This window comes from Podarcis bocagei (assembly GCF_964188305.1).
Source record: "Podarcis bocagei genome assembly, chromosome: 9".
NCBI lineage: Eukaryota > Metazoa > Chordata > Lepidosauria > Squamata > Lacertidae > Podarcis > Podarcis bocagei.
In genome coordinates, this window is record NC_138134.1 from 79,948,985 (window position 1) to 79,976,070 (window position 27,086).

General features: G+C 49.4%; 1 protein-coding gene across 1 annotated transcript in view; it reads right to left on the reverse strand.

Moving 5' to 3' along the window:
- EXOC6B (exocyst complex component 6B) overlaps positions 1–27,086 on the reverse strand; it is a 228,979-nt gene that overhangs the window by 38,981 nt on the left and 162,912 nt on the right. Inside the window, exons 19-20 of the mRNA XM_081207034.1 lie at positions 18,207–18,348; positions 10,932–11,005 (exon numbers count right to left, since the gene is read on the reverse strand). Of these exons, the coding sequence (XP_081063160.1) occupies positions 10,932–11,005; positions 18,207–18,348 (216 nt within the window). The remainder of the gene's footprint in view (positions 1–10,931; positions 11,006–18,206; positions 18,349–27,086) is intronic.

The following is a 27,086-nucleotide window of genomic DNA, read 5'->3' on the forward strand; positions in this document are numbered from 1 at the left end:
TTTCTGTGACCTGGTGCTCAGCGCTCCTGTGCTAAACCGGAAGAATGGCAAAGGACACCAAGTGGGCACCTTGGCACTGGGTGGGCGTGGGCAGAGGGTGGGCGCATGTTTGCCCGCGACAAGTAGCCCCAGGTGCACCTTGCAGTGGAGATCAGCACAAGGTGAATTCAAAGCGGCTCTTATGGCGAGGGCAGAAGAGCTGCTTGGTCAGGATCAGGCCCGAGAGCCCACCTTCGAAGCCAACATCTGGCACCCCCACTGCGGCAAGACAGAGACCTTTGGAAGCTCAAAGGCAGCGCATGCAGGCAGTGGCTTTTGCCCACCTGGACTTATGCATGTGGGCGCCCACGCACAGTGTGGACCAAGGAATGAAAAAATTGCATTATGCCACAAGTCAGCTGAGCAGCTGAGCCATCCGGCAAATAAATAAATAAATAAATAAATGTCAGATCCAGGAGAAAGCTGGTGAGAGGGTTTGCTGGAGACCCTTTGAATATCCACACGCTTTGCATAGGTAACCTTCTTTGCAACTCAGTTGAACGGCACCATTTTTCAGAACATGTAGTAGTAGTAGTAGTAGTAGTAGTAGTAGTAGTAATAATAATAATAATAATAATAATAATAATAATAATAATAATAATAATTTATTATTTATACCCCGCCCATCTGGCTGAGCTTCCCCAGCCACTATGGGTGACCCGTGGTCTGGTCCTCAAGCACTATGTCAATCTTCCTCTAAGGATTTGGCTCAGAGAATGAAATAATGACAGCCAATACCACCCCATCTGATATAGAGCACCAACAGGCAAGGCCATGGCCAGGAGGACACACCATTTTAGGGAGCAAAACTTAATTTTCACATATATCTTCAGTGAGGGGCTTAAAATATGTTTTTGGTGTGGGGAATCAAAATCTGTTTTTTTGTGATTGGACAACATTTAGCTTGGTACGTCTACGTTTGATGGAGAGGCATATGCACTGCTTTCAGAAAACCAAGGAATGTTAATTTTACCTTCTGAAAATGTCAGGTAATGCTAAATAAATAAGAATAACCATATATAATATATATAATATATGCAAGTCATTGGCAATCCTTTTAAACGATTTCAATGCAATTTTACACACATTTTACTTACCAATCAAAGCTAAATTATATTAATTTGACCAAAGTATCTTTTGATTTCCCAAATCAAGTCATGTTACAACTTTTTAGCACCCCTCATGTTTGGAATTTGGAAGTTGAAAAATTTAACTCTGCTTCCAAGACAAGGTTGGGAGCAATCCTATACCCTTTTAAATGGGTTTGTGGGATGGGGTGTGGGGAAGGGATTATTGTCTCATTTTATTATGCATTTTGTGTTTTGAAACTGCCCTGAGATCTGTAGCTGAAGGGTGGCATACTGAATGAATGAATGAATGAATGAACGAGTCAAGCACGAAGGGCAGGAAAAGGGTTCGGAAGAAAGAGAAAGATCACGCCAGCCTAACAGCAGGGAACAAGCAGCCCATCACCTTTCATGTTAAAATGATATCACGGAGACACAAGCTGACAAAATCAAAAGTTGAGCAAGGGGCTTGATGGGAGATGCTCATCCCTGATGCAACTGCAAGGACCTGAGGGTTATCTCCATCATCATCAACATCTCAAATGTTGTTAAACTCCGACCTGCCCTTCACCAGCAGGGCCCAGGGAGGGTTACAAGGCAGGAGCAGCATCCCACCTGCAGAAAAGCTCCTCTGTCTTTGCTCTCGGGGTATCACTTCAGGCTCAGCCTGCTGGTTCCTCAGTTGTCCCTCTCTCTGCCGCCACCTGCTCTGTCAACAATGTTTAGGCAACACGAAAATCTTTAAATGAAGCGAGGTACCAAACTTGCCATGCAGGTCATCGTCTGTAAACTTTTATTTTCAGTTTATGAAGCAATTCTATATCCTCCCACCACGCTGACGAAGAATTCTACGAAACAGTTGTCAATATCTGGAAATACTGTTCAGTGCTGGGACATTATATTTGCTGAATACACAAAGCTTCACAGCTTGTCTTTCATCGTACAAAGTTTGGTACCTCGCTTCATTTAAAGATTTTCAGAGACTTTGAGACTGAAGATTTCATTTTGAGCTTGTTACTGTTTGAAGGAATTCTATAAAGATTGTCTATTACGTATGTATATGGTCATCGTGTTGCCTAGACATTGCTGAAGTTCTCTTTGCAGCACAGGGCTTTGTTTGGATACTTATTGCCATCTGCTCTGTGGCAGGCGCCCGACTCAACTCAACCCACCGCCTCAGCTCCAACGCTGCTTGGACCATCTCAGCTGCTTCGTCCTAATGCTGCTCTCCCTCCCAGCTGGTCCTGAGGCTGCAGGTGTCCATGGCAGCTCAACAAGAGAAGCAGAGAGCAACTGAGTGAAACGGGGAGCCCACCCGCCGGCTGCTGGGGTGGGGGTGTTAGATGGGGACAGGGCCGTTCCCTCAGCAACGCACTTGCAAAGCCATAGAGAGCTTGGGAGTGGGAGAGAAGGGGCCGTTCATGTGCAACTCACCACTTTCACGCATGGAAACTGCACACAGTGCACATTGGGTGAGTTGAGCTACTCCAAAAAATCAGATGTGTGTGCTGCCCTGTCCTTGCCCTTCCTTCCTGCCTCGTATATCCCCTGCTCAGCTCCTGCATCCACCCCGCCAAAGGGGAGAGGGCAGCGACTGAGTTGCTAGGGCTGATTGCTAGGGCTCCACTCAGGGTTGCTTTGGGTCTTTCACAGCCGCAGACAGGGTCCTATAACGGCAAAACTGACCAGGCTTTGTTGCTTTCCCCTGTACAGTGGTACCTCGAGTTACAAACGCCTCAGGTTACAAACTCTGCTAACCTGGAAGAGTTACCTCGAGTTGAGAACTTTGTCCCAGGATGACAACAGAAATCGTGTGCCAGCGGCGCAGCAGCAACAAGAGGCCCCATTAGCAAAAGCACGCCTCCGGTTAAGAACAGTTTCAGGTTAAGAACGGACCTCCGGAATGAATTAAGTTCGTAACTAGAGGTACCACAGTATCCCCCTTCCACGCTGCACATGGGCAGAGGTGCAGGAATGCCGCGAGTGAGGAGACCTCTGCAAGCAGATGAAAACATGGGCAGGATGTTGATTTCACTCGTAGTGTAACAAATACCACGGACAACATGGATTGATATAAAAGTTAGAGTATAGAAGAATATGCAGTTGTAAATGTTCAAAATGGGACCCCATGGAGGGGGTGGGGGGAAGTCCTGAAATTTGGAGGAATCTCTGTACAGTGGTACCTCAGGTTAAGAACTTAATTTGTTCTGGAGGTCCATTTTTAACCTGAAACCACTTTAGCTAATGGGGCCTCCTGCTGCCGCTGCGAAGTCACAGCACGATTTCTGTTCTCATCCTGAAGCAAAGTTCTTAACCTGAAGTAATATTTCTGGGTTAGCGGAGTCTGTAACCTGAAGCATCTGTAACCTGAAGCGTATGTAACCCGAGGTACCACTGTATATAGTTATTTTTTTGGATTTTTATAACTTTGTATTTGTAAAATCAGTGGGGGGGGGGTTCTAAAAAAATATTTAGGGGTACTCTCATTTTCCCACTCCTATTGAAATACTTCCCCTCAATTAGTCCAAACTTAGATTCACAAAATGTTTAGGGGTATGCGTACCCCTGCACCCCCCCCCCCAGGAAAAAGCACTGTGTAAAACTGAATAAAAATGATTTCTTAAAAATAAAAGAGTGAGGCTCCGTGCGTACTGGAAGATGGTGTGCCTAACATTTTATGCTTTCCCTCCTAGTGGATTTAATAAATTCTGCAAAACAAAAAAATTCTGGAGATCTCCCTTTTCCTGGCTATTTAAATGTCTTTATTTAGCAGAAATGAATGAATAAACTGATGCAATTCATGGAGGTTCCAGATTTCATCAGATAATGAATGCTGCCGATGAATGGTCTTGTTTTATTTCTTACTCAAATTTGTAGACGTTGCTTTTTGCATCCTTTTTCTTTTCTTCCTAAATCATTATAAGTGGGAAAAGAATAGGCTGCCCCACTGCTGCGTCGCATGTGAATTGGGCAGACGCAGCTTGGCTCTACTGGCTCATCTAGGGTGGTCCTGCGAAACAGCCTAAGCCATGGGGCCGGCCCTGCCGTTAGACAGAGTGAGGCCATGTGTGTCTGTAGGAAGCAGGCGTTTGGGGACAGTCCTGTGTGCGCTGAGCAACCTGCCTGGCGTCCTCTCAGCGACCTCGCTGCCCTCGGGTGAGGGGGCGGACACAGCGCCCCACAACCAGCAGCGGAGGGAGCTCCGCCGCCAGGCTGCCCAGCTCTGCCCATGCGCATGGGATACTGGGGGTGGGGGGGATGGGGGAGCAAATTCCGTCCTTTGCCTCAGGCAGCAAAGCATCTTGGGCTGGTCCTGCCAAGCCACCCTCAAAACCTTAAGCTCCCTGATCTCGCCCCTGGAGTAAAGAGTGATCAGATCTGATGTGCTGACTCAGGTAAAAACCAGGGGCGAACAGATGCAGGAGAAACACAATCCCCAAGAAGCTGCCTTGCCCAGTGAGGGGTGTGCTCGGCTGTCGGATGCAATTGCCATCACGGAGCCTCGCTCTTTCTAACTGTACGTACATTCAAAAGCCAGTTAAAACTATTTATTTGAATTAATTCTACAAAATTCACAATCTTGATCCAGCGACAGCAGCTTTTCAAAGTCTGGTAGTCTGTTACACTCCCAGCACCACGTTTGCCACCCCCTTGCCTCCTAGTGCCCCCCACACCCAGGTGTGTCATCCCACTGCCCACTTTGGGAACCCCTGGCCTAGGGGGTCCCAGAAAGACCCCAGGGGGGAGCCTTGTCTTCAGCGTGGGGCTCCACAGTTCGAAGGACAGCTGAAAGTAGGACAGGACCAAAGATGTAAGGAAGGAAAGCCAGGAAGGAAAAGGAAAGAGGAAGTCAAGAGAAACGAGGCGAGGCTGGCAGATGAAAATGATGGATTTTTCGGAGCTGGCTGATCTGACCGGAAGAGTCCGTGACCAGAAGGAGGAGGAGTATCAGGAAGAAAGGACAAAATTTAAAGATTATTTAGTTAAATATGTTAAGTTAATTGGAGATGCTTGCAAAAAACAGATAGGCTTAGGATTGAAATAGGTAATGTGATGAATGAATATGTTTAATGCTGAATTTGAAAGAAAGAAAGATGTTAAGTGATTAAGTTAATTTTATAAGAATATTGGTTTTGGAAAACCGTTAGAATGATATCCACTGAAATTCAACCAGGGAGATACGAGGAAGTCACTTAACAATGTTACTAAGTTTGGTTTAAATACGGTTGAGATTTATGTTTGTTTGTTTGTTTGTTTTTAAAAAATTGGAAAATCAATAAAAAAAATTGAAAGGGGGGGGGACAGAAACAAGGCGAGGAATGTGGTGTTTTCGAATTCAGGCAGAAGAAGATGCCTTCCAGCTCCACAATCCTATGACACCCCTTTTTCGTTTCTTTGGGCCCCTAAACACACACACACATTTCATGGGCCACGGCCTGGGCTTCTTGCACATCTTTCCAAAAGGATTCCTCCTCCGTCCCTGGCAGCAGCATCCCTCCGAGCCAGGTGACACATTCGAGACACACACGCCCCTTCTTGGGTAACAGACACCACCTCCTCGCCCTGATAGGACCTGATGAAAAATTCACCATGGCTCCGGCTGCAGTGCCAGGGAAGGAGCTGGCCGGCCGGGTCTCTTTTCACCTTCCTCAGGTTACAGCTCTGACCCAAGAGCATCGCGCGGCACAGCCGCCCAAACTCCTGTCAGGATGTGGGGCTGCACATTCTCAAGAGCAGCCCCATTAATGAGGGAGGCCGGACCCGCTGAAAGGGAGCCCTTGGCACTCTCTCGCTCACACCACCGGGGCTGGGAGGGGTCCTGGGTTTCGGCTCCAGGGTCTGCCTGTTTTGATGCTGCTCCTGCCCCCCCCCCCATGATCAAGATGAGGCACAAGGCCACAGCTGGGTCGCTTCTCCACAAGTCAGGTGTGCTTGCAAGAGTAAGAGGTGTGATGAAGCCCATATGCAGGCTCTGAGCCAGAAGATATACACTTTTAAAAAACAAAAACCAAATTCTGAACCAAGGAAATCCAAATCAGCAGTCAGAATAACTGCATGTAAATTAAACACATCTGGATCTGTTTCGCATAATGCGACTAGCTTCCAAGATTTAGTTTTTTTCTGGTTAAGAGGAGAAATGAAAGTGGCTGCAATATTCAGCACCGGGTTCAGCGACCCAAGCAGGGCAGAGAAATTTTATCCTGAACTTTCGCAAGGCCACCTGACTCATCTGACTCCACCCCATCCCCACTCCTGAACCATGAGGACTACTCTCATGAAACAATGGCTAGGGGCAGGGGCTCAATTCTGTGCAAGGTCCCCCATTCCAGATTCCTCCTCCAGATTTACCTTGTGTTATGCTTCAGAAAAGAGAAAGAGATTAACACCAACTTCTTTCCCATTAAATTATGGCGTCCTCAGCTTCTATTGTTGTTTTCAGTGATTTTTTGTTTTGTTTTAATTTGCTGGTTGCTCAGAGACCCCACTTTGGGGTGGAAAAATGGGATCTAGGTGGATACATGAATATATCAATCAAGTGTTTGTACATGATCTGCTGCAGGACCTCCCGCAATTACCACCTCAACAGGAGGATGCAGGAACAGGGTCTTTTGTGTGGTGGCTCCTCCTGACCCTTGGACCTTCTGCTCTTCTCTTGTATATCAGTCAGGCACCATTATCAGAGTCTCTTCAGAGCCCACTGAGGACCTGCCTTTTGAGTGGAGGTCTGTGCCTGAACTGGATTTGAAATGGCTTCTCTATGTATGCTCCAGTTGTTAAAACAATTCAAAATGTCTCCTGGGAAGCAAGTCCTCCCTATATCCATTAAATCCAAATTAATTAGAAGTCCATTCATCAGTCCTCTTGGAAATGGCAAAGCCATTGGCAAAAGCCACCACTTCTCCAAAGTGGAGGGACCCCAAATAGAACACACACTCAAAAGTCCACTTCTTGGCCATTGCCGTCTGGTCTGCTGAGGGAGGATGCTAACTGGGTTTCTTAACTAAGGGCTTTGCTACTGCTGCTGCTGCTTGGTTTCCTTTCCTGGGACACAAGAAAACTTGACACCTGCCTGTGCCACTCTCCTCTCTCTCTCTCTCTCTCTCTCTCTCTCTCTCTCTCTCTCACACACACACACACACACACACACACACACACACACCAAGGCTCATCAGCTCGGCAAACAGATACAGGTTTCCTGGGGTTGCCTACTGAGCCATTTGCCAAGTGTTGAAATGTTCCTATGGCTGTGGATCCGATTGTGCAAATACTTTGCACGCACCCCTCAATATAAGCAAATCAACAGTTTTAATTCAAAACGTGCACTTGGTATTAAGAAGGGGGGGGGTGATTTTTCAGACCTGGAACTTGAGCTCCTTTGGCTGCGAGGCCAAGTTGGACCGGCGGCAGGTAGCATACCCTCTTCCTTGCAAAAAAGGGGGGCTGCTGGTTGATACTCCCACAGCACCCCCTACTGGCTGAAGGCCTGGGAAGGGAACCAACGGCACCTGGGCAAATGTTCTGGAGCAGAAGCAACGGGGCTGAAGACTCGCCCTCCCCGTGGGGAAAGCGCAGCTCACATGCTAAAAACACGAAGAGCAATTCAGAGTCAAGTTGCAGCTCTGAAGCTAAATTGCCTTGATGCAGCAGAAGCTCTCGCAGGATCCAGCCGACTTACTCAGAGGCTGGAATCTGACACTGTATTAAAACTGGCTGCGATTGACTCGAGTATTAAATAATCGTAGCCTGGGCGAACACAGCCATACCAGTAAATGTAACTGCAGTTTCTTTCCTGGCTGTGCCAAAATATTCCAGCCATCATCCTCGCTGAGGCCCCTTTTGCAGAACAAAGATGGTACAGAATAAATGCAGACAGCATCTCGAAAGCAACCGCTAGAGACCCCGTCCCGTCCCTGGGTGTCCTTGGGGCAACAGAGGGGCTGGCAAGCCCCCTGTGGGGAATGGTGAAGGGGGCTGCTCCTTTTCATCCCCTCCCTGCAAAACCATATTTAACAGGGCTCTGCAAGACATCAAAATCTCTAAGTGGTTTTCAAAACACTGTTATTGTCAACTGAACTTATACCCTGCCCTTCCTCCCAAACGTTGTGGACTCCCATTCCTAGCAGCCCTAGGAATTATTTCCCAAAGCATCTGGACTTGAAATATGTCGCTGTGAATACGGTTTAAGTGGGGTGTAGTGGGAAGGAGGGGGAAAGCAACACTTTTGTGATATGTCTATTGACCTCCTTTTCTTATAAGCAAAGCAGCTCCTTGGCATTTTGGACCACACAGCATCATCTCCAATTCTGGAGCAGACCTAGGCTGCTGTCCTCTGGAGAAGGAGGGAATCCAGGCAACTATTCAGAAGCCTGTAGTTTTCTACCTCTTTAATAATAATAATAATAATAATAATAATAATAATAATAATAATAATAATAATACATTATTATTATTATTATTATTATTATTATTATTATTATTATTATTATTATTAATACCCCGCCCATCTGGCTGGGCTTCCCCAGCCACTCTGGGAGGCTTCCAACAAAATATTAAAATACAGTAATGCATCAAACATTAAAATCTTCCCTAAACAGGGCTGCCTTCAGATGTCTTCTAAAAGTTGTTCTTCTCTTTGACATCTGGTGGGAGGGTACCAAGAAGGCCCTCTGCCTGGTTCCCTGTAACTTGGCTTCTTGCAACTTGGCTTTTTGCGACTGCTGCCTTGCCACTGTGCCTGGGGCAGGGGGCTGCAGGCAGGGCATCTGTTGCTCAAAGGTGGCTGGGTCAGACCGGGCACCTTTGGAGAGCAAGGAGAGTGGTTTGTATAGAACGGGAGGACCCCCCCCCCTGAGCAAATTGTGACACAGGGTGGGCTGCAGAGCCAACGAGAAGGAGCAAGCACACCAAGGCCACGAGGAGAGGTCCTGAGAACCAAACCATTGAAATCCTGACTGCAGGTGCCCATGTGTGAGCAGTTTTCCAAAAGGGTTACACAGAGAGACGGGTAAAAGGTAAAGGACCCCTGACAGTTAAGTCCAGTTGCAGATGACTCTGGGCTTGCGGTGCTCATCTCGCTTTACAGGCCGAGGGAGCCGGCGTTTGTCCGCAGACAGTTTTTCCGGGTCATGTGACCAGCAGGACTAAGCTGCTTCTGGCACAACGGAACACCGAAACCAGAGCAGCGCTTGGAAACACTGGTGGTTTAGTCTGAGAATGGAACTGCGTTTTTCCAAGACAGTGGGCTGACTATGATCCCAGTGGAACATCACAGGAGTCTCTCGTGCCCTGCTTAGAACCTTCCTTGAAGCATCTCACTGCTCATGGTCCAAGCTCAGAGCAGTCACAGAATCATAGAACAGGAAGGCAGCTCCCAGGGTCCTCTTGTCCCAACCGCTGGAATGCAGGAATCCCAGCTCAAGAATCCCATGACAGATGGCCATTCAGCCTCTGCTTGAAAACCTCCAAGGAAGGAGAGTCCACCACCTTTAGAGTCAGAAAGTACTTCCTGACATCGTCACAACCGCCTTCCTTGCCATTTGAAGATTCTGACTGAACATTAGGAAGAACTTTCTGGTCAAAGTCACCACAGCAATCTCAGCTTTTACGTTCGGCCTCAAATCTGGGGTCTTCTCTTTCTTCCACAGCATTTGGGTTCATTTGTGGAGAGTCTGCAAACGAGGCAAAACAGCAACTTCGGACGGGGAAATGAGTCCGCGCCACGGCACATCCCAGGGTGGAAGGTGTTCTGGGATGGCCTGATCCCTCGGGGCGTAGAGAGGCTGAAAGCCGACTTGGCAGGGAAGGGGATTGCGGGGAGGGAAGGAGGGAGGGTTGGGAAGAGAGCAGAGCCAATGGAGGCTACAGAAACACCCCATGGTCCAGAGAATGCCACTGGGAATGTAAGCCCATGTCAGCCTCGGAAACAAATGGCACTGCATCATCGTGGCAGCTGAGACAAAGCGGGGTGTCTTTTAATGGACAAAGATTGTTTTGATGAAAAAAGGGCATCAGTCATTGCATCTCACTTCATTCAGACTTTCTCCTCCACCGCCATCCATCTTCACTGCCAACAGATGACAGAAGCGAGGCCCCCGCCACCACCCCACACGCCCCCCCCACAGGCCGGGGTGTTGCCCCCGCTCCGTAACAAATGACTTTGCTGGAAAATGGCCTCTTTCCTCCGCATCTGCGCTTGCCAAAGCCCAGGGGCACCCTATGGCCCACCACAATTGGCGAGGCTGCCACAATGAGGTCCCACTAATGGGCGGAGCCTCTGGCCACCGGCGGAAGCGGGAACAGAAGCGGCACAGTTTGGGGCTGGAGGCAGCGCCTGTGAGAAAGAACATTCGCCTCCCCCTGGACGCACCAACGAAACGCGCGCGCACACACACAAACACCCCTTCCTTGCGCACAGCGGAATGCAAATCCCTCCAGCCAGGCATTATGCACAAAGACAAAAGTCAGACCAGCAGGAGCAGCACCTGCTCAGGCCCAGGCGCCCAGGCCAAGCCCACCTTTCCTCCACTTGGATAGAGTCCAACCCAACCCACCCATGGCCCCAAGGGCTATCGATGACACCTTGCACCGGGCCGCCACCTCTCTCCCGCTGCTTCCGTCGGCGCAAGAGCCGTAGGCAACTCCACAAAACCGGTGGCCACATCCATGAGGGTTGACGTTGGCGATGGCGGCGAGGAAGGAGAGGTCTCCGGCCCGGCTCGCCAACCCCGCCCCCTCCTCCCTTCCCCTTCCCCTTCCCTTAAGACCTGATGGTCTTCAGTCACACATCTTAAAAGGAGGACAAAACACCAGAACACAAAGACGTACTTGTCTCAAGTCGATGAAGGCCAACTGCAGTGTGTCCCCTTGGAACCCAGGCACTGGGCCGGATCTGGCAAACTCTGTGGGAAAGAAGAGAGGATAAAAAGCGCTTTTAACTAACCATGGACAGGGAGATTGGCAGACGGATGACAGCGGAGACAACAGCGGCTGGGGGAGAGGAGGACCGCACTTCTAAGGAGCAAGGTCTCCCTCCCTTCCAGCTTTTTGTTCACCCTTCAAAATTTGTGTCATCAAAACACCATTAATTCCACCATCCTGACAGCAAGGAAACTGTACTAATTCGACCTGAAATTTATTCCCATGAGCTTCACTGGGCTCCAGAGTATTTGTTTTGTGAATGGACAAACAATTTGCAAAGAAGAAAAGCATTTGGGGGAATGGAGGGAGAGGACGGGGGGTGGGTGGGGGTCAATGGAAAAAGTTTTCCTCCCAACACAATAAAATCTTCAGCTGTGAAACCCTTTTCAGTTCCGAAAGCTATTTATATTTGGGGGCACTGAAGGAATTTTCTAATTTCATGCCTGTCACAGTGATCTATGCACATTTGTCAAAAATAAATAAGCAAGGCTGCTCCATTAATTATGTTGGAACAGAATAACATCTCCAACTGATATATCATATCATTGCACAAGGACCAGAAAGTGGGGGAGAACCACCACCGCTGCCATTGCACGAAACAGCCATTTATTCTGAAGGTGGCCATTGGACAAGCAGCTCATGTCAACAGGGATCAGGGGAAAGATCCTCAGATCCTTCTCTCTTCTGTGTCACCTGGATTCAAAGTTTCGGGTCTAAATCCACAATGTGGTGCATAATTATTTAAACACCACATCACAAACAACACAGTATGAATGCTGAAGATCTGTTTGCTGCCTTGCTAAGTTCACACACTGAAGGTTAAGCAAGGCTATCCCACCTCCTCTTGCTTACCTTGAGTAAACTAGAAGCATCTCCCTCCTAGGAAACTCAGGGCTCTGAACATCACAAGAGGAAAACTCACATTTCATCTCCCTAAACTGTTCGCCTAACATGCTACTAGTTGGTGGAACTGGCCAGGACTTCAGGAAGAGCATCACTACCTGAGATGCTGGAGAAACACACAAGGGTGGTCCAAGAACTTGGGTCCTCTCAGGCAGCTGGTCTACACAAGACGTTGTGTAGCAGCGACGTTGCAGGGGTGCATCTCTCTGATTGTGTTTTGCTTTATGGGTGCCCCAAGTGAGGACTGGATGATCTGAGTAGCTGGGCCAGCCTCAGCAATGCAGCAGGCCACTCCGGACCCTCGAGGAAGGCCAGGAAGACTGGGCACCAGGGACTTGTTGCAGGGTGTCGCTCAAGAGGCAGCATATTCTAGGCTCTCCCAAAACTTAGCATGGGCAGGGTCCTGGCAAAGGATGGCAGAACCCCTACCCAGGTTGAGGAGTTCTTAATCGCTCAAGGTGCACATTGAAAATTTATTAACAGACGTCTTTCCCATGTTGGAATTTTCTTACTTGTTAAGATTTATTTGTCGTCGGGACAAAATCTAAGGTAGGAATGGAAAATGAAGCCTTGGGAAGCTGGGTGAAGAAGAAGAAGAAGAAGAGTTTGGATTTGATATCCTGCCTTTCACTCCCTTTAAGGAGTCTCAAAGCGGCTAACATTCTCCTTTCCCTTCCTCCCCCACAACAAACACTCTGTGAGGTGAGTGGGGCTGAGAGACTTCAAAGAAGTGTGACTGGCCCAAGGTCACCCAGCAGCTGCATGTGGAGGAGCGGAGACGCGAACCCGGTTCCCCAGATTACGTGACTACCGCTCTTAACCACTACACCATACTGGCTCTCTCATACTGGGTGTGTGGTCGAGAGGGAGACTTGTTCTTAGGCTTTTATTCAAAACACAGCCAATGCTTGTAATACTGAGCTAGATGGACCAAGGTTCTGACCCTGTGCCAGGCAGATTCCTTGGCTCCCCTGCAGTCTGAATGGATGTCATGGGCCATGGCTGATTTACAACTCCATACATGGCATACAAACTATAGTTTTCCCAGTAGGGATGTATGGAAGTGAGAGCTGGACCATAAAGAAGGCTGATCGCCGAAGAATGGATGCTTTTGAATTCTGGTGCTGGAGGAGACTCTGGAGTGTCCTGTGGACTGCAAGAAGATCAAACCTCTCCATTCTGAAGGAAATCAGCCCTGAGTGCTCACTGGAAGGACAGATCCTGAAGCTGAGGCTCCAAGACTTTGGCCACCTCATGAGAAGAGAAGACTCCCTGGAAAAGACCCTGATGTTGGGAAAGATGGAGGGTGCAAGGAGAAGGGGATGGCAGAGGACAAGATGGTGGGACAGTGTTCTCGAAGCGACCAGCATGAGTTTGACCAAACTGCAGTGGAAGACAGGAGTGCCTGGCGTGCTCTGGTCCATGGGGTCACGAAGAGGCGGACACGACTAAATGACTAAACAACAACAACAAGATGGCATCATATGGAGATCAACCTCCTAGCCTCAAGATGCCACAGACTGATGAGATGGTTTTCTTAAGATGCACCAGATGTCTATTATTATTATTATTATTATTATTATTATTATTATTATTATTATTATTATTATTATTAGGAGTCACTTGCCGCACAGAGTTCTCTGAGCAACTTGAACAGCCGGAGAGGTCATATTCGGAGGACAGCTTGCCAGTTGGATGTCAGGGCACAAGTGTGCAAAACCTGCTGTTTTAATTCCAGCCACCACCCGGCCCAGGAGGGCACAGCCAGTTCTTCCATTGAGCCCCCTCAGTCAGGTGTCAGGACAATTAGCACAGAGCAGCCCAACGGCCCAGCGGGAGATTGCCCAGGAAACCATCGGATCCCTGTGCCATGTCAGCAAGGCGAGAGGGGGGTGGGAGCGAGCGGGAGCGAGAGAGCAAGCCCCCTACAGCATGGCCCCTCGAGCAGAACATGGACCAAGAATGGAGCTGGCCCCGGTACAAAGCCCCGGGGCAGCCGAGAGGGTTGGGAGATCTGTGTTCAGGCCAAAGAAGTGATGTCTCCGCGAGGCCTGCAAGCAGGGGCCACCCACCCCGGGCGGGTTACAGGGGGACTCAAACCTCTTTCCCAAAGCACCCTCCCAAAGGCAGCAGGACGGAGGAATAGGAACCGCTAAGCCTTGGACAAAGGAGAAGAACTAAAGAGAGCCCAAGACAACTGAAGAGCTGGGGTGGGAGAGGGGAGAGAAGGAGAAAGACCCACATGGGTTGATTATATGCAATGGACGTTTTTTCCTTTCGTTGGCTGTACAACAGAAACAAGACATATACAGAGAGGTCCCTGTACTTTACACACTGAAAAGGGGGGAAATATACCCCCTGCAAATTCCCATTCTCCCGGAAGCACAGAGGGCAGCCTTAATCCATCTGGGATACTGCCACCTCCTGGGTGGGTTCATCTTCCGACTGCCCCCACCACAACTGGAAGATCAGGAGAACTCGCCCTCCCTCGCTCACCCTTATCAACGGGAACAAAGAGGTCAGTCACTTAGAAGAGCAAAGGACCGTGTGCCTTGCAAGCGCCCGCTAGACCCGGAAGAACCAGCCCAAGCCCCTTCCGGGAGCCTTTCACCACTGCTCACTCGCTGGCCCTTCCCGGCCCATTTTTGGGGAGGACTTTCCAAAAGAGCACATGTATACACTGCCACACCTGCGTGTAAACTGTATGACCTTTGTGCACACTCTTCCCACAAAACCCACATTTTTTCCAATGCACGTTTTCTCTGAGTTGTACGTTTTATATGCAGACAGAGGGCCTTCTCGGTAGTGGCGCCCGCCCTGTGGAACTCCTTCCCTTCAGGGTATAAATAAATTTTTTTTTATTATTATTATTATTATTATTATTATTATTATTATTATTATTATTATTATTATTATTATTATTATATAAAATTTGTTATTTTGTGTGTGTGCACTTTGTGGACTGAAACTGCATTAAGAAAACCAAAAGAGTGCATAGTCTGACTACTGCTTGCAGCTTGGAAAGCAACTAAGTTTGGGAACGTCCAGCTCTCTGTGTCTCTCTCTCTCTGCCTCCCTCCCTCACCCATCCAGTTGAGCGCTCCTGCCTGCCAGCCTCGGAGCAGAGGTGAGAGGCACCTCTGGCCAGCCATGGAAAAGGAAGGGGCCTGGCAGGCCCAGCCGCCCCGTCACCTCGCCTGACCTTCGAGAGAGCAACACTTGGACTCTGTGCGCCTTCCCCAAACTCCTGCCAAGATCTTTCCAAGCAGGGCGACTGCCTGCACTTTACTCAACAGCTGCAGGTAATCACTGGGAGGGGAAACGAAAGAGTTTGGAGCAGATCTGGAGAAGGAGGAGGAGGAGGACATTGTTGCACAGAAGAAAGGGGCCATTATGGAAACGCCTTGGCTAGGCGGCTGCTCTTCAGGTTGGGAGGGATGGGGAGGCTCCCCTCCTTCCACGGCTACGTTCAGACAGGACACGGAAATTGCTCCGCAAATCCCCAAGGGAGGAATGCAGGAGGCTCTAGCCCCAGACAAGCCAGAGACAGGGCCTCCGAGAACACTCCAATCTGCCCTAGTGTCTCCCCACAAAGTGCCGCAATTTATTCTGAATGGGCTTTTCACCCATGAAGGTGGCTCTCTGTTAGGACCTGCGGAGAGACGCCCAGGAAACGAAGAGCAGCGGCTGGGGAGCTGGGCCTGACCAGTGGGGCTCTCTGCCTGTCTCCTTCTTACGGCCAAGACTAGAAGCAAGCTGTGCACTGGGGCTTTGGCTTATTTCCTCAGGGCTCCTCTCTCACCCACCCCAGCCTCCTTGCAAGCTCCCAGCTCCCCCAGGGCAGAACAAGCCTCCCTTCTTCTCCCTCTTTTCGTAAACAATATTCACTGAAAGTTTTCCACATAAGGTACAATAAAAAGCACACTAATTCAATAAAGAAAAATGGGGGGGGGGAGATGAGGAAAGGAAGAAAGGGAGGTGGAAATTATTTTTCATTTGTTCCCCTTTCAGGGCACAAACCTTGATGGAATGAATGGGGACACTTCCCGGTATACTGGGCCCTAGATCACTCACTGCTCCCCATTTTTATTCTTCAACAAGTGTCTAATTTTGATGTCTAGCGCAGGGAAGTGAGTAGCAAAGGCTGGGCAAGTGCGAGATGAGCTACGGACCATGGAAAGTCCTTCCCGCTCATGGAAATCAGCAGCGACCCTCGGGAGGAGACTTATCAGTCATGCTGTCAGCAAAGATCACCAGGAAATGAGGGGGTTTTGCGGGCAGTGAGCCTGCAAAGCCTTTTGCCGGCATTTGCTTCTCTCTGAAACTGACGGGCAGGAAGGAGAGAGCAGGAGCCTCCTTCTCCTCAGCCCAAGGGGCATTTGGGGCCTGGAGGGAGAGGGTCAGCTGCCCCGACCACGCAGGCTGGCACCCCCCACGAACAGGTCAAGGCCTTAGATCCACTCATCTAGCTTGGCATTGCCTACCCACTGGCCGGGAGCAGTTCCCCAGGATCCAGGCAGGGATCTTCCCCAGCTCCAGCAGCTGTGGGTGCAACCTGGAGCCAAAGAAGCAAAGCAGCAAACTTGTTAATAGCGTTCTACAGATTTCAGCTGCTTTACTGCTGATTTGTTAATTGTATGACTGTACTTGCGATGTTCTGTTCCGTTCTGGTTATTTATTGTTTCTAAGCTGCTTCATTTGAACGGAAAGTGGCGTAGAAACACCACTATCAATCCAATGGACTAGGATTCCCCTGCTCCCTTTGCAGAACAGACTTCAGACTGACTGGTCCCACCACTTTTGCAGGCTGGAGACCTGGGATTTTGAATAGCAGGCTTCTTAGGTGCTGCTTGCATTTCACTGCAGGCGACTGAGACCCCACAGAAAAATGCAAGATGCTAATACAGTACACAGCAATGACAAACCTAGACAGCATCTTAAAAAGCAGAGACATCACCTTGCCAACAAAGGTCCATATAGTTCAAGCTCTGGTTTTCCCAGTAGTGATGTATGGAAGTGAGAGCTGGACCATCAAGAAGGCTGATCGCCGAAGAATTGATGCTTTTGAATTATGGTGCTGGAGGAGACTCTTGAGAGTCCCATGGACTGCAAGAAGATCAAACCTATCCATTCTGAAGGAAAGCCCTGAGCCCGGCTTCGGCTGGGGAGGGCGGGATATAAATAAAATTTATTATTATTATTATTAAATCAGCCCTGAGTGCTCCCTGGAAGGACAGATCCTGAAGCTAAGGCTCCAAGATTTTGGCCATCTCAGGAGAAGAGAAGACTCCCTGGAAAGGACCCTGATGTTGGGAAAGATGGAGGGCACAAGGAGAAGGGGACGACAGAGGACGAGATGGTGGGACAGTGTTCTGGAAGATACTAGCATGAGTTTGACCAAACTGCGGGAGGCAGTGGAAGACAGGAGTGCCTGGCGTGCTCTGGTCCAGGGGGTCACGAAGAGGCGGACATGACTAAACAACTAAACAACAACAATACAAAATACAAAAAAAGGTTGTAAAGGGGAGAAAATCCCCGCTGAGGTTAATGGAATTCTGTTGCAGCCAAGAATGAGAAATATACCCCCTGCAAATTCCCATTCTTCTCGAGGCACAGAGAGCAGCCTGACTGCAGGGGCAGGTGGAAAAGCCCCGTCAGGGGCAAGAAAGGCTCGGAACCCGCTCAGGTCAGCACACGGGACAGAGCAAGGGAACCCAGGAAGTGGTCTTATACAGAGTCAGACCACTGGTCCATCTTGCTGAGTACTGTCAACACTGACTGGCAGCAGCAGGTTTCCAGGATTTGAGTCTGGAGCCTCCCAGTCCTGCCAGGAAATGCCCTTGGGGTTTGAACCCAGGACGTTCTGCTTGCAAGGCAGGCACTCTCCCACTGTGCCATGGGGAGCAGCAGCCTCAGAAGGACAAGGGGCAGAGGAGGGGCAGTCCCTGGGGTGAAGGGGCCGGCAGCAGGGCAGGGAAGGAATGGGGATGTTTTATTGTATTTTCAGTACTTTGTTGGGAGCCACCCAGAGTGGCTGGGGAAACCCAGGCAGACAGGCGAGGTATAAATAAATTATTATTATTATTATTATTATTATTATTATTATTATTATTATTATTATTATTATTATTATCATCATCATCATCATCATCATCATCATCATCACACAGCATGGCCTGAGCCTGCCTTGGGCGCTCCTGTGGCAAAACCCAGCCCTCTTGTCCATCTCCTGGCGCACGTCCCCCAGCCCCCCCCCCCGGCACGCGGAAGAAGCCTTACGTTCACACTCTGCCACGTCCAGGTTGAACTGCTGCAAGGCTCCCAGCGAGAGCTGCCGGACTTCGGCTTCCAAGAGCAGCTGGGTCAGCGAAGTGGCCAAGTGCTTGCAGGCCGACATGCAGGCCGTCTGAGCCACCTTGCCCTGGAAAGCAAAACGGGGAAGAATGTCAGAAGGGCTGCCAAAGAGGGCAAGATCTCCAAACGGGGGGAAGGGGGAAGAGACAAGGAGGGCGTGCACAGAACCACACAAGCCTTTCCCAACCAGGAGAGATTCGTCGGTGGCATCACCCCAACTTGGCCTGGCTTTGATGACCTGCAATCGCTGGCAGGTTCAGCCAAGGCAAATTCAGTTCCTTGGCACAAGGCAGGGTTAAAACAAGTTACAAAAAGTGTTTTCTCGCCAAGCCTGAGGACACAGGAAGGGTTTCTTTCCTCTCCTGCATAAAACCCTGGCAAGATGCAGAATAGGAAATGCTTTATCATACACATAAGATCATTGTGTAAACCAGCCCAGAGGGTGATGGGATCAAAGTGAGATTCCCAAACTGGGAATCAGCGTGAGCTTGTATTGAATTGTATTAATTGCTCGAACGATTTGCTTTTTCCCTGCTTTATTTAAATGTTACTGTGTTTCTGATATTATCATTATTATAGCAATCACTGTTTGCTGACTTTTCAATGCAAATGGTGTTGTTAGGAGCCATCCTGAGAGCAACATTTGTTACTGGAAAAGCAGAATGTGAATATTAAATCAAAATCAACTTGCAAATTTTGTATCAGTGTTTAAGGTTTCTTAGGCATTCAGGTTTCATTGGAAAGGTCACCATGGTTTGTTCGGGTTTTTTCACTGCAGACTACATTTCCCATGATGCTGTTGCAGTTAACTCTTGTCAGGAAGGAACCTGCGCCCTGCAAATTCCATAACTACTTTTGGCTTTCATCAATATAGCTTGCTATAGAAATGACACCTCCCATTCAAAGCAGGTAAGGGACCCTAATAGTAAGCTTTAAGAAACATTTAAAATTGCTGAAAATTTAGAGAGAAATGGAGCAAAAGCGTGGGAAGTCTGCTGCCTTAAAAAAAGAAAGAAAAAGAAAGAAAGAAAGAAAGAAAGAAAGAAAGAAAGAAAGAAAGAAAGAAAGAAAGAAAGATGGAATAGCTAGCACTTATGTTTGGCCCTGCAAGATTAACTGCTCCATTCCACTTCCAGGTACATTCTGGTAAGAGCTGCCACTGAAGCCTGGTAGCCCCCCAAATTGACAGCAATATTTGGGCAGCTACCCACAAAGTGTCTTGGGAGGCCCTGGGCACTTCACTTGCGAGTGTCTGAATTCTCCCTGCCCTATCCATCAATCCTCTAAGCCATGGGTAATTAATTAATTGTGAATCCTGGGGGGAAATAACACGAAGGAAGAGGTAATTATCCCCTTAGAAACCCATGCAAAGAGAGACGCTGGAGGGAAAATACCCAAAGCAAGATGTGCAAAGCTGGCGAGGCTGCTCACTTTGGCTGCGTTTTCAAGAGCAGCAGATTACATGCACCCACAGCTAGAGTCTGAATGGGCAAAGATGCACCCTGACCTCTACACACACACCGCTGAGCAGGAGACAGGCTGCCACATTCCTCAAATGTGATGTCTTTTGGGAAAGGAAGAGCGCACAGCCTCCCTTGAGTTTCTGGTCCCTGCCTGGAAAGACCCTTGAGATTTCTCAGGCTCTGAAGCTGGAAGCAGCTCCCTACGCTGGTCATCTCAACAGCTTTCCCTTCACTCTGCAAGGGAGCAGCACAAGAGGCCTTCACTTTCTTTATTATTAAATAACAGAAACATCCCACTTCTCTGGGTGGACACTTCAGATCAGAGAAAGCCAAAGAAAGTTTTAATCACCGCATATGCTATTACTAGAGGGATGTGGGTGGTGCTGTGGGTTAAACCAGTGTTTCCCAAACTTTTTTGGGCAACGGCACACCTGTTTACTGAAAAAAAATCTCGCGGCACACCACCATTAAAGCCCCGCCCCGTGACGTCAGCGCGCAGCGTCACGCCGGGAGGGACGCACGAAAGTGAAAGTTTTTTCCCTCCCCCCTCAGTCCCTCGCTCGGAATTCAGCTCGTTTGGGGCATCGCTCCGGCTGCTCCCTCTCCCGCCGCGCAGGAGCGATGCCTCTCTCTGGCTCTCCCTCCGCGCAGGCTGAGGGAGGGAGGGAGGTGCGCGTGTGACCCGTCTCTGCTGGGAGACCAAACCCAGCGAGGCAGAGTCGCGCGGAGGCGCCCAGGCAGCGCTGCCGGCTGCGAGGAGGAGCGCCAGGCAGCAGCAGGAGGCGCGGCCTCTCCTCGCCGCCGCCGCCCCGCCTCTCGCCGCCCGACTCGCCAGCCTCCCTCCAGGCATCTCGCGGCACACCAGCCGATGTCTCACGGCACACTCGTGTGCCGCGGAACACCGGTTGGGAAACACTGGGTTAAACCACAGAACCTAGGGTTTGCCGATCAGAAGGTCGGCGGTTCGAATCCCCGTGACGGAGTGAGCTCCCGTTGCTCGGTCCCTGCTCCTGCCAGCCTAGCAGTTCAAAAGCACGTCAAAGTGTAAGCAGATAAATAGGTACCACTCCAGAGGGAAGGTAAATGGCGTTTCCTTGCGCTGCTCTGGTTCGCCAGAAGCGGCTTAGCCATGCTGGCCACATGACCCGGAAGCTGTACGCCGGCTCCCTCGGCCAATAAAGCGAGATGAGTGCTGCAACCCCAGAGTCGGCCACAACTAGACCTAATGGTCAGGGGTCCCTTTACCTTTTTACTCTATTACTGCATCTTATGCTATATTTTGGCCTTGGGACTCTTTTAAATAACAGGCATTCAATGGAAACAACGAACAACAAAAGTAAGTAGGAGGCATCTCAATGAGTTTAAAAAACAAGCAGAATACATTTATCTGTCCCTGTTGGACACACCAGGAGGATGAAAAGGGTGTCTCTCACCCTTTCAACCTCTGGTTTTCAGTGGTGGAAGCTCCAGCCCCCCATCCCCAATGCAACCGTCCGCAGAAGGTGGTAGCAGTTGCTGCTTAGCCTGGGTTAAGAAACCCAAGGCTCCAGAGGTACCTGGTAGCAAGGTGCCAGAGAGATCCATCAACCGGAACGGCTGCTTGCTGTTTCCTGAAACATTAGAAATAACCCTCAAATGAAGGGGACGCAGACAGGAGCAGGAGCTGATTTGTGCCCCCTGTGAAGCTGGCTTGTCCATATCAGATAAGCAGGCTGCAAAATACACACAGTCTGGTACATTTACAACCCCTGAGATGGTTATCCTTGAAAGAAGCAGGCATTTCCGGCATCTGATGGGCGAGGCTCGGAGGCCACAATATGGCAGCTAGCCTCTCAAAAGGGCCACAAAACTCTTCTGATCTTGTTGCTACAGAATGCCAGAATCCAACGCTTTGAAGTTTATTCTTAATGCTAATGACGCCTTGCGGGAAGAGAACAACCACCTTTAATTATCCTTGCTCCTTACGACGGCGTTTTGGAGGAACACCCCTTCCCCCGCCTCTTTGCCAGGTAAAATGAACAGTTTATTCTGCAGACGCATAATACCATCTCATCCCAGAAAGCCCGAGAACGGTATGAAGCGAGTTGTTTGGAAAGCAAAAAAGGAAAACGACTCTTTATTCTCTTTCAGCGAAAGGAGACTGTACATGAACCGAGTAATCCCAAAAGTCCCCTGCCGTTCCAATTCAGAACAGGACCGGACAGGCTTGGAGATCAACATGGGAAAAGAAAGCTTTTGGGGGAGGGCAGGAGCTCCGTGTCAGACCCAGGCCAATAAAAGACACGCTAAGAGGGAAGGCTGTGGGGCGGCCGGACTCCGATTCTCACCAAATGGGCCCTGATAGGTGAGGCTGGAGGGAGCGGAGTCCAGTCTGGAGGCCACCACAATAGCCACCCCTGACTTCTTATGAGCTTTGGAGGGGAGAGGAATCTGGTGACCCCGCAACTCATGTCGTCACCCCGGCTTATTCTCTCCTGTGCTTCAAATCTGTTCACAGACTCCGTTTTCCTTATCAAACGCTTTCTCCCGGACCACAACACTCAACGAATCACAGAAGTACGGAGTTCGGAAGGACCCCAAGGGTCATCCCGTCCACCCCCTGCAAAACAGGAGGTGACGCTAAATAACTCTTGACCAGGAGCAATACTTTTTTTTGCTGTGTACGGAGGCAGGAGTCTGGCAGAAGGGAGGACAGTGCTTCTGGAGACAAGAAAGGGGGATGGCACGGAGACTGTGGAAGAGCTAAGGAACGGGCAGCCTTCACGGTTAACAGAGGAAAAGATGGTGGAGAAAATGGCAGGGGCCCCCGAAACCCTGTTTTCTGGTAGCGTATCTGAAGAAATGCACCAAAAGCTGATGTTTTACAACAAATTACAGAAGCCACCAGGTTACTAGGACTTGATGGCATTGGCCCAAGAACTTAAAAAAAAAATCTCCCATGTGAATCTGACAGACTATTAGCTTAAATCAGCCTCATTAGCATAAGCCTCATTAGCAGAGGACTGGAAGGTAGCTGGCATGGGCATCATTGGAACAATAATACATATATATTTAGAAGAATCTGGGTTAGAGTGGGGGTCAGGAAATTCCAATCTTATCACCCTACATTCTTAAAGGCTAGACTTGTCAAACTGATTGGCAGGACAGGCAAATGAAAGGTCTTCACAAAGCGTGCAGTAAATTCACAGAATCTGCTGCCACAGGACGTGACGGCGGCTGCTCTAATCTATGGAGGAGAAGGCTCTGAACAACTACAGTGGTTATGGTCGCTATCAACAACCTCCAGGTTCAGAGGCTGCATCCTACCCACCCCCACCCCTACCCAAGCCCCTACAGGAGAGGGTTGTGCCCACCTGCAGGGACAAAGCTGGATATGGGATGCCCCAGGACTGTATCCCTGCCCTCCTAGGAAGTCAGCCAGGGGAGTCTTTCGTTGTCCTCTTATGCATCTCAACGGCTGTGCAATTCGGTGCCTTGAAAGAGGCAGCACATTTCTTCTGACACTGAGAAGGAGGTGGGGGGACGTTGACAGAAGGATGACATACCCGCCCCAGTTGTGGTTTCTGGCACCCTGAGCACAAATCACTGTGAAAAATCAGGCTGGTGGGCCAGCATTTCTTGCTGTGCGTGGAGTGTTTTATGAGCTTCTGCGTTTGGGACCTTGCTTAGCTTTCTGGCAGGATCCACAGCTGGCCAAATGTTCCACCATGTCTCTGCTTTCTATGCTTTGCAAACATCCACGTGGGCCTATTACTCACCTCAAAGCTTTGGAAGCACAGCGCCCTTGGGCTCAGCACGCGGGGGGGGGGGGGGAGGAAGACCCACGAAGAAGAGGCACCACCTCATCCATCACTCAGGCCCTTATTCCAGCAGGCTCCGTTCCTCAAAGCGCTGCTACATTCCATTTCTTGCAGGCAAAGAGAAGTGCGAAGGGCAAAGCTATTTCACAGAGTGACAGGATAACATTCCTGGCCGGCTGCTCTTGGCCTGGTGCTCCCATACCAACTCCCATTTCCAGGGCCAGAATAAGGAGGACAGGCAACAAGCGGCCGGTCCGAGGATCAAGAGGGCCACTGTGAAGCCCCAGGGGTGAATGATCCACGCAGAAGCCATGGCTCAAACTTGCAGCAACAGTTTTCCTTCTTCATTCACAATCCTACTTTTCATTCTCCATTGACAATTGAGTTACTCACTGCCTTTGTGGGGGCTCATAGAATCACGGAATTGCCAAGTTGGAAGGGACCCCAAGGGTCATCCAGTCCAACCCCCTGCAATGCAGAAATCATAGCTAAGGCCTCCCTCCTGAGACCACCAGGGACTGGACAGTGTTTCATTTCCCTCGACCTCCAGCTCACTTGCATGGCTGGAAAGTCACTCCATGCTGGTGCTTCCCAAACTTTTTTCAAGCCATTGCAACCTTGGTTCCATAAATTCACCCCCTAACCTACCCTTTAGAAAGCAAACAGCAGTTTGCACAGCCCACTAAGGAAGACAATAACACAATAAATTCAAAACAGCCACAATTAATTGCGCATTTGTTCAAAATCCAATTAAAACTATTTGATTAATTCAACAAAAATGATAAACTTGATCCAGTGACAGCAGCTTTTCAAAGTCTGATTGCCACTGACACCTCCGGTACCCCCCTAAGGAATCCCACTGCCCTCCTCAGGGGGAGGTGCCCCCCCCCACTTTGGGAACCAAAGGCAAACCTTGCTCCCCTGCTCGGCAGGGCAGGCGCCTTCCCAGTCAATAAGCCTTCTGAAGCTCAAGAACCGCCCATCACTTCACAAGGCATCGGCCGCCCAAAAAACAAACATGGCGCACTCTGAAACCTTGCCTTGGCCAACGTGCCCAAGGATGACCGCAGCATCAACTGGAAGAGCAAACCGCTGTATTCAAGGAAGCTCCCTGGAAAACCTTCAGGCTGCGTCAACTGTTTATCCAAGATTTTCGAAAACAACACAGAAAACCTAACTAGCTGGACCAGGGTGAAAAATGGCAGCAAGGGCTTATGAGATGCTGCACTGCCAACACCTTGGAGTCTGCGGACGGCGTTCTCTGCCTTCAGCCTGGTTCAGTGCCAAATAAAGCCAGACACCTCAGTGGCACCGGACTTTGCTGGGAAAACGAGACAAGCGTTTAACAGAGGAAGTTGAATGATGGTGCATTTTCAGGCACTTTGCCCACCCAGTCTAACCATTTCCCACTCTGAGTGGCAGTGGGCTCCTGATGCTACCTACCCCCCCACCCCTCTTTTTACCTGGGGGTGCTGCCAGGGATTGAACCAGGAACTTCACCCTCCAATCCAGGGACATCTGCAAGTGATCCAGGACCTCTCTGAGGGTGATCTCTCACCTGCCAGTGACCAGGTGCCTTTTACTAAGGGGACCCCAGGAAGTCCTTTGCAGCTGCCGCTCCTCCTTTGCATGGCCCATTTATTCAAGGGGGCGGGAACCACCTTGGAAGTGCATCTCCTAACTGTTGCTGCCTGCGGATTTTCCAGAAGAGGCACCTGGCCAGCCACTGTGAGAACAGGGTGTTACACCAAATGGGTCACTGGCCTGATCATAGAATCATAGAATCATAGAATCATAGAGTTGGAAGAGACCACAAGGGCCATCGAGTCCAACCCCCTGCCAAGCAGGAAACACCATCAGAGCACTCCTGACATATGGTTGTCAAGCCTCTGCTTAAAGACCTCCAAAGTAGGAGACTCCACCACACTCCTTGGCAGCAAATTCCACTGTCGAACAGCTCTTACTGTCAGGAGGTTCTTCCTAATGTTTAGGTGGAATCTTCTTTCTTGTAGTTTGGATCCATTGCTCCGTGTCCGCTTCTCTGGAGCAGCAGAAAACAACCTTTCTCCCTCCTCTATGTGACATCCTTTTATATATTTGAACATGGCTATCATATCACCCCTTAACCTCCTCTTCTCCAGGCTAAACATGCCCAGCTCCCTTAGCCGTTCCTCATAAGGCATCGTTTCCAGGCCTTTGACCATTTTGGTTGCCCTCCTCTGGACACGTTCCAGTTTGTCAGTGTCCTTCTTGAATTGTGGTGCCCAGAACTGGACACAGTACTCCAGGTGTGGTCTGACCAGAGCAGAATACAGTGGCACTATTACTTCCCTTGATCTAGATGCTATACTCCTATTGATGCAGCCCAGAATTGCATTGGCTTTTTTAGCTGCCGCGTCACACTGTTGGCTCATGTCAAGTTTGTGGTCAACCAAGACTCCTAGATCCTTTTCACATGTACTGCTCTCAAGCCAGGTGTCACCCATCTTGTATTTGTGCCTCTCATTTTTTTTGCCCAAGTGCAATACTTTACATTTCTCCCTGTTAAAATTCATTTTGTTTGTTTTTGCCCAGTTCTCTAATCTGTCAAGGTCATTTTGAAGTGTGATCCTGTCCTCTGGGGTGTTAGCCACCCCTCCCAGTTTGGTGTCATCTGCAAATTTGATCAGGATGCCCTTGAGTCCATCATCCAAGTCGTTGATAAAGATGTTAAATAAGACCGGGCCCAAGACAGAACCCTGTGGCACCCCACTAGTCACTCTTCTCCAGGATGAAGAGGAACCATTGATGAGCACCCTTTGGGTTCGGTCAGTCAGCCAGTTACAAATCCACTGAGTGGTAGCAGAGTCAAGACCGCATTTTACCAGCTTCTTTACAAGAATATCATGGGACACCTTGTCAAATGCCTTACTGAAATCAAGGTAGGCTATATCCACTGAGTTCCCTTCATCTACCAGGCTTGTAATTCTGTCAAAAAATGAGATCAGGTTAGTCTGACATGACTTATTTTTCAGAAATCCATGCTGACTATTGGTGATCACAGCATTCCTTTCTAGGTGCTCACAGACTGTTTGCTTAATGATCTGCTCCAGAATCTTCCCTGCTATTGATGTCAGACTGACTGGGCGGTAATTATTTGGGTCCTCTCTTTTCCCCTTTTTGAAAATAGGGACAACATTTGCCCTCCTCCAGTCTGCCGGGACTTCGCCTGTTCTCCAGGATTTCTCGAAGATGACTGCCAGTGGTTCTGAGATCACATCTGCCAGTTCTTTTAATACTCTTGGATGCAGTTTATCTGGCCCTGGAGACTTGAATACATCTAAACTAGCCAAATATTCTTGTACTGTCTCCTTAGTTATTCTGGGCTGTGTTTCCTTTGCTGAATCATTTGCTCCAAATTCTTCAGGTCGGGCATTGTTTTCTTTATCGGAGAAGACTGAGGCAAAGAAGGCATTGAGGAGTTCAGCCCTTTCTGTGTCCCCTGTTTGCATTTCACCATCTTCTCCTCGGAGTGACCCCACTGTTTCTTTGTTCTTCCTTTT